Source organism: Jaculus jaculus, chromosome 12 (genome assembly GCF_020740685.1).
Source record: "Jaculus jaculus isolate mJacJac1 chromosome 12, mJacJac1.mat.Y.cur, whole genome shotgun sequence".
NCBI lineage: Eukaryota > Metazoa > Chordata > Mammalia > Rodentia > Dipodidae > Jaculus > Jaculus jaculus.
In genome coordinates, this window is record NC_059113.1 from 103,827,965 (window position 1) to 103,836,399 (window position 8,435).

Sequence of the window (8,435 nt, forward strand, 5' to 3'; positions counted from 1 at the left end):
GACCTGTTCTTTTTTCTTTCTTTCCCTCCTCTCTCATTTAAGATGACCTTGAGTGATGCCATGAGGAGCAAGGCAAGGCTGTCAATTACAGGAAGTACTGGAGAAAATGGACGTGTTATGACTCCAGAATTTCCCAAAGCAGTGCATGCTGTCCCTTACGTGAGTCCTGGCATGGGAATGAATGTCAGTGTGACTGATCTCTCCTGATTGATAGGAACCTTCTGAGTGCCTTACACAATGGTTTCCTTGTATGTTTATGGTCAAAGTGGTGAGAGGCATCCGGTATCTTGAAGGCTTTTCTTTCAGCCAAGAATTCTTAAATATGTGGAGTTCACCTCGAGTTGTAAGGAATGATGCGTTCAAACCATCCTTTTCTACTCTGAGTTACAGACAAGCGTGGTGGACATGCACAGCTGACATGGAAATACTGTCCTTTAAGTGAAGTCTTTGTACAGACGACAAACCTGTTTCTGCAGCCACTACTGTTAGTCTCTTGATTCATAATGACTTAAGCACACTTGACATCACCTGCATCAAGATGTGACATGTTTTATAAGAAAAAGAAAAAAAAACATTTAAAATTAAAAAAAATATTTTTAGGTATTTTCACAAACAAACTGGCTTTTAAATAATAAATTTGCTTCCATACTGGTTGGATAGGACATAAACAATTAATCTGAATGGGAAGTTATTGGGAAAAACAAAGAGGATCATGGTATCAGTTCAGTTTTTTTTTTCAAAGCCAAATATGTAAATGTTGAGGGAAGAAAACAGATAAGATTCCAGCCTTGTAATTTAATATTGTTATTAAAACTTTAATGTATCCTATCCTTTAACATTTGGTGTTAATATAAAACTACTTGGCAATGCTTGACATTTGAAATAAACATTTTTCTATTGTTTTATTTGCAAGTGGTCCAATTAATTTTGCTTAGCTACAGTTTGGTCATAAATCCAGTAAGTTAAAGATACTGCTGCTAAATCATTAGGGTCCCAAGAAAGTGCCCCCCCATTAAAAAGCACAGCATATCTCATTTTTCAAGTAGGAATTGCCCCTAAATAATATATATCTAAACCGTATTTTTTGTCTGTCAAATGCCATATTATACATAATAAAATATATGTTAATAAAAAAGCATTTACTCTACATAGATAAATGCTTATAGATTTAATAAATACAAATATAAAACTAAAGATCAGAATATGTCAGATTCCATTTTAAAGTACTGAGCTTACAGAAAAGCACTGTCCATGATAAATGAAGTCAGAAGTGCCTGGAAAGTAGCCTTTTCAGATAGTTGCCTATTGGCCGAGTTCCCAAAATTAAATGTAAAGTTTCAGTTAAAATGATGAACTGACATAAACCTTATCACTGGTGAATATTTTAGATACTTTTAGTCACCTTCAAGATTGCTTCTTCCCATTTCCATTCATAAAAAAAAAATCAACCTGAATAAAATCATTCCTCAGATGGAATGACTATTTCAATAAGTCCAGTATGGATAGGTTACATTTCTGTAACTTTTGAGGAAAGAGATTATATTTATCTAGCTGATAAATTTAAGGGATATATCTTTACCTTCACAAATAGCTTTTACTTCCATCAAAGCCATCCAAATGACATTAATTTGGGTTTATATCCACTAATTAATATTAACATTTATATTCTTAATTTTTCTTTAAACCTTCCCATCATGCACGGTATCTTACCAAGTGATTTTGAAACATTCATACTGGTTAGCCCCCATGAAGGGAAGGGAGAGTGTAGGATTTCACAGTAACCACACACTTAAACATATTGACATGTGGTTTTATGATATCCTTCACTTGATTACAAATTCCAAGAAACTATAATATAACTTTAGTGCATTTCTCCTCATCAGGGATGTTAGAGGTACACTTTAAGTTTTAATAATAAATGCTAGAATGACCAAATTGCAGACTAATTTTTTTCCATATTTTACTTAAAATGAGTTTTTAAAAACAACAAAAAAGACTATATACAATCAATGCTATTTATTGTACCTCTGGGCCTACTCTTCCAAAAACTGAGCTTATCAATTTTTCTCTGTCAAGCTTGAACTAGTGTAAATAATTGAAATAATGTAAAGTTATATTTTCATGTTTTTATAGCTACAACATGACAAGAATACATAATGTAAGAGTACTTCAACTATGGATAATGTTGATTGGATAATGCACATCTCAGTTACAAGCAGTAATCATCGTCCAATATCCATGTAATGGTGCATAAGTATATTGCTATATAGATATGTCTGTGTGCATATAAGTGATAAGTGGTGAAACGAGAATGATGACAGCTGTCTAAAGGTTTTTTATTCATTTTATATAAAAACTGTTATGGAAAGACCAAAATGTTTATGAATATTCTTATGTAAATTTACAACTGTCCTTTACTGTACTTTTTGTTTACAGTATAGTACCTTATCTTCTGCTGTGTTAAATGAGTGTCGAGCTCCAAGGAGACACACACTTTCTACGACTTCTATTGAAGATATTGGAATTACCAATTTTTCATGTGTACTATGTCAGAAAATGCTTTTGATTTTATTTTTAAATCTAACATCGGATGGCTTTTTCGGAGTGTTGTAAAAACTTCAATCATACATAAAATATGTTCTTACAAAAAGCCAAGATCTTTATTTTTTTTGGTTTTCAATTACTAGTACTTCAAGTTAATAATAATGAGAAACAAAATAGTGTATCAACATATTTCCAAATAAACCCATCTGTTTCTAGAGAAGGAAGACATCTTTGCTCAGTTTCTATGTCAGCTAAGTACAAATAGAATAAAACCAAAATATCTTTTTGTGTAAATTAAAAAGATTAGTAAGTCTGGTATTCCATGTTTATAGTCATTAAGTCTTTAGGATCATGGAAAAGCATGGCTTTTAATTAAGTCACTCACTCATGTTATGATATACTCTGTGGGTATGAAACATAAGTTATGATGACCAGTGATCCTATCATGTGCTGACTTCATCTGGTAGTCACGTTAATGAGCAGAATGGTTATTTAAAAATTCTATGACATGACTAAAAGTTTGTCTATTTATTGTTTTAGTGAAGGAATATTTTTATAATGTAAGACATTTTAATAGTTACTAAATCCAACCTAGATATACCATAAGATATCCTATTTTAGTTGTATATTATTTTAAACTTTTCTATATTTAAATTTCATTAACATTTACCACATTAATATGGGGGTGCATCTCCTTAAAATGCAATATTTTTAACTTTCAAATCTGCAACCACTGTAAATATTTTTGTGGTCATGGTAGTATATTGAGCAAATGAAGAGAAATATAAACAATATGAGAGTTCTGAATAATGATCTCCAGTACAACACCTTAATTACATTTTTTAAAAACTCAGTGAAATTTATTAGACTACAAAACAATGGAATTTATTCTCTTTATTTTATTCTTTAATCTACCTCACCACACCCTAGAGGTACATGTGCTCACTCTCAAATATAAACAAATATTTCAAGAATCACCTGTAGTATGGAATGTATTTGCTTTCTACTGATAAAGCTGAATACACACACACACACACACAGACACACACACACACACACACACACACACACACACACACACACATATATATATAAAATCAATCCATAAGTAGTCTTTCATGTAGAAGGAAGTACAACTCAGGCATAGTTAGACAGATAGATTAGGTAGCTAGACCATTGTAAATGAAATTAGGTGTTTTGATCGAATTAGTTAAAGAAAAAGCGTTTTACCTTATCAGCATTAATGTGTAATTTATGGATTATTAACAATACATCATTAACTTTGGAAAGTACATTGGATAAACTTCACAAATATTTTATGAATGAACTCACAAGAAGCTTATTAATGGAAATATCAAAAAGATCCAATGGCCTTATACGTGGAGCCTAGCTCTGACCCTTAAAACTGGTTCTTGTCAATCACCAGCATAACAGATGGGTAAGTACGCACAAGTCAGCGTGGAATTCTCACCGAAAATTAAGGGAGCCGTAGATGGTTTGGAAAAGTTGTGTTAAAACTTTTTTAAGAAGTGTTTTAACAGGCTGCTTTGGCTCAGCCACAACATTGGAAATTTTATGAGCTACTCAGTAAATTATACTTACTCTGTTTGAAAACCACAACTCATAGACAGCACATAGCAAACCAAGTACATGAAGTTTCATGAATATTTATGTAACCATGACAGCTAACCAAAACATTCTAAGATCCAATGGAAATAGCAAAGTGCCTACAGCAATCCAGGTCACTCAAAATCTGCATGTGTTTTATATCCTGTCTCTGTTCATTACATTCTTGCTTTACCATTGACTTCTGGTCATGCCCCTGAGTACAGCTGCCATTTTACATATATTAAACTTAAAGTGGTATGACCTTGTCTACCTCCGATCACCGTGTTCTCCCAGCCCCTGCCCTCCCCACTTTTATGTTACCCATATATTTCTGGCTTGTCTCTTATCAAAGATTTTGGCTTTAAGGGCACTTTGAATGCAGTTCATTTTCCCAACAATGAGGCTGACAATTTCAAAATCTCTTTAACAACTGTCATAAATGACTTAGGAATTTCTCAAATAAAATAAAAACACACCCTGCTAAGATCTGTTTTCTCATCACTCACATACTCTGATCCAAAGCTTGCCAAATTGTTGCATTCCTCCACATACTTAGAAAGTTCTGCCACATACCAAGCTTCAAAAGGACACGCTAGGCTGTTGAATGAAGCAGTAAAAGAGCTGCATTTAAATGTCCATTCATCAGAATTCCTTTTCAAAGCTACTTTGCAGTGAGCACTAACCAGTTCCCTATTTCCAGTCAACCATCCATCATTTCTAGTTGTTCCTTATCTCTTCCACTAGGTATATATAATTACATAAAATAATTTTGGTATTTCACAGCCAAATTTCTTTATGAATATACAGAAACTCAGTATTATTTAATTGGTTATGCCTGAATTCGCTGAATAAATTTAGTCACTTTTCTTTCTTTCTTTTTTTTTTCCTTTCAGGTTAATGTGCCAATTTCATTTTACTGTAAATTGGAATGTGGGGGAGTGGATTAAACTCTTGGGAGGGAGTCAAATCCAGGAGTCTAGCTTTATCTTCCCTTTGTCTCACGCCTCTCTTTGTCTCCTCAACTGGAGGATGTGGATGCTAGCACAGCGTCCTTGGAGTCATGAAAGGAGACCATAGGATTCTTAAAGACAGAATGCAAGATTGTCTCGTTTGGAAAGGATGATTGAAGAATCGGTCCATGCTTGAGAGTGCCATTTGTTACAGAAAAAAAGTTTATGGGATTCAGTTCCAAATTTGTATCATCATCTTGAGACATAAAACAGTCTAATCTTCATTCATCCATTATTCATTCATCCGTTTACTCGTTTAATGTAAAAAAATATTTATTGAATTTATTTTGAACAGTAGTTACTTGTGGGTTAAATGTGAAGCCACTGTCCTGTCATGTACTTATTTGATTTCATTCACATGGACATAACATGAGTTTGGGATTATGCTGTGATGAGTACATTTCTGTTGACCCAATTTTTGCTGGAGATAGTAATACTTTCATGTAGAGCACAGGTCTGGTGATACGGTCAAACTTCTTCTCTAATATGGATTTATATTTTATTCTCAAAATCAGCTTAGATAGTGTAAGTTGTCATATGATCAACATTTCTGCTTAAATTCTCAAAAACATCAAATTAATTTCATCAACAAATACAACAATTTAGTGATGTAAACCTCTGTCGCCTGCCCAGTTTACATGTATCTAAATTCCATTTTTGGGGTAAGAGTGATTTCACATCAGTTTGACAGTATGTTGGGTCCACATTTAAACAGCATATTATATTCACTCTGTGACTAAAAATAAAGCCACAAGCTGTAATTTCTTGGCCAATAACAATCCATTCAGAATACATTAATGCAAATGCTTAAATTTAATATCAATATCATTGTATTTAATAATATTTTCATTTAGTCACAAACTCAGTGAAGGTAGTTTGCCTCAGATGGGAAAGGTTTTGGAGGAATTCTTAGTTTTATTGAATTTATTAGGAGTGAATGTGATAGTATTTTAATTATTATTATCACTCATTATGTTACCAGTATTGGCAGCTATGAAAGCTTTAAGGTAAGCGTTAGAATCACAATAAGTTACAAATTAACTGCCACATCCGTTTCTATTTATTTTTACTTAACTTCATAATACAGCTTAGAAATTTTGTGTGTGTGCTTATATTTTTCCCCACCATCATTTGCTCAAGAATTTTGTGGTAATATGCATGTATTTGTAAGGATCTCACAAAGTAAGCTTCTGTGTATACTTGACTTCAGAGTACTTTCATGTTGATTCAGATGTCAAAGAAAATAGTCTCACAAACACTACTGACAAAATTCTTAAAACAATTCTGTAAAATATGAATATTGACACTTTCTCACCCAGTATTGTTACTTTGTCTCTAACATCTGTCTCACACTCCCTCCAGACTATACCCTGTCTGGCAGGTGAATGAACTCATTGTAGTATAGGTTTATTGGTATTGATCATAGCCTCCAATCATCTGTACCACTTAACCTTCATAGGACTTGTAGACCATAGATTACATACTGATTTCTGCACAACCTTCTAACATATATGTGCCTTAGCTCACAGCGGGGTGAATGTGGATGATCAGTGTGCAGCCATCATCTTCTGTTAGGATTCTGTTTAAATGGAAGTACATTTTTTGGACTTATAACTGTAATTAGTCTGTATCTTAAATTGCTTCCATGTTCATCTTACATACATTATCTTGTCAGCTGTTTGTGTTAACAAGATAAACATGTCTGTTCATTGTAATTTAATGTTGTTTGTGTTGTTGAGTGTATGTTCATGTATGTATTAAAAAATTCCACATCTGTTGTAGTATTTATTTGAATAATTATTTATAACATTATAAAAATATCTTCTGAATTTTCAAATGCAAGATGTGTTAAATTATCCAGAATTTACTATCATGGCTAAAAGCATTTTGAAACAAATAAAGTAGCCATCTAAGTTGAGCATGTGAATTGACACAGCCAAACCCAAGCCCAGAATACGGCCCTATTATTTTTATTTTAATTTATTTGTATTTTATTAACCAAATTTAAATTTATAATATGTATAGTCTATAATTAGATATCAAAACGTCTTCACATGGGAAACACTTTTAGAGTCATATTTATTCTGGCTTTCAGCTTTTGTATTTTTTTCGTCACAGAAACAACAGGTAATGGGGAATAAAATCAGGTTTTAATTTCAGAAGTGTTTCACTGGGCATCTGAAAGAAAGCATACCTCAAATATATGAATAATATTTTCAATAATCAGAGGAATATGGGTTTACCAAAACAGCTTTTAGCATGACATGGTTTAATGCAGGACACTATTTTCCTGACAGCCTCCTGAGTGAGGCATGGAGAGGCTAAATTGCTGGCCAGCAAGACAGACTCCATAATGGACACGTCAGGACTGTAATTCAGGATTGAATCCCAAATCCCCACTCATCCTTCTCTCACTGTAAAAGGTCTCTTTGTTTTCGTACAAGCAACCATTAGTAGAGTTATAGGAATGTTCTTCACACAGGAATGTTTTAAAATCATGACAAATCATTTTGAATACACATTGGCATTTAAATTTGTATCTGGAAGCTTCTAATTCTACATGAAAAATTTTATGTGGAAATAGCTGGAGAAGCATTAGTATAGTTAATAAAATATAGTTTAGCGGGTAGAGAGATAGCTTAGCTGTTAAGGCACCTGCCTGCAAAGCCAAAAAACCCAGGTTCGACTCCCCAGGACCCATGTAAGCCAGATGCACAAGGGGGAGCAAGCAACTAGAGTTCATTTGCAGTGGCTAGAGTTCCTGGTGCACCCAGTCCTTCCCATTCTCTCTCTCTCTCTCTCTCTCTCTCTCTCTCTCTCTCTCTCTCTCTCTGCCTATATCTGCATCTCTCTCTCTCTCTCTCTCTCAAATATATATATATATATATATATGTATATATATATATATATATGTAATTTAAATGCTATTGCTATATGTCTACATTTGCGTATGTATGGATATATGTGCATATATAAAAGTAATAGCATTTATTTTTATTGGTATATTAAATATTCAAGGTGAAAACAAACTCATTCAACTTAGAGATTAGCAAAGAAAGATACATGCCCATCACAGCTTAATTGCTCTATTAAAACCATTTTTACAAAGGTAGGGTTATCAATGTACACACAAATTTCTTTCAAAAACATGAAAAAATTGAAATAAAGGCATAAATAGCTTAACATATAACTTAAGTCTGTATGTCAGATACACATTGTCATGTTTTATGTTTGATGTTTCTAAAGGTGGTGATTTAAGCTGCCTCGGTTATA

At 33.1% G+C, this 8,435-nt stretch overlaps 1 protein-coding gene across 5 annotated transcripts in view; it reads left to right on the forward strand.

Annotated features, from left to right (window-relative positions):
* Positions 1–2,376, forward strand: part of Gria2 (glutamate ionotropic receptor AMPA type subunit 2) — a 130,847-nt gene extending 128,471 nt beyond the window's left edge. For 3 of the 5 annotated variants that reach the window (XM_004655890.2, XM_045131114.1, XM_045131113.1), the window contains one exon: positions 43–2,376. In XM_004655890.2, coding sequence (XP_004655947.1) covers positions 43–207 — 165 coding nt within the window. In that variant the 3' untranslated portion in view covers positions 208–2,376. The other 2 variants (XM_045131115.1, XM_004655892.2) reach the window with 2 other exon arrangements.
* Positions 2,377–8,435: the final 6,059 nt, after the last annotated feature.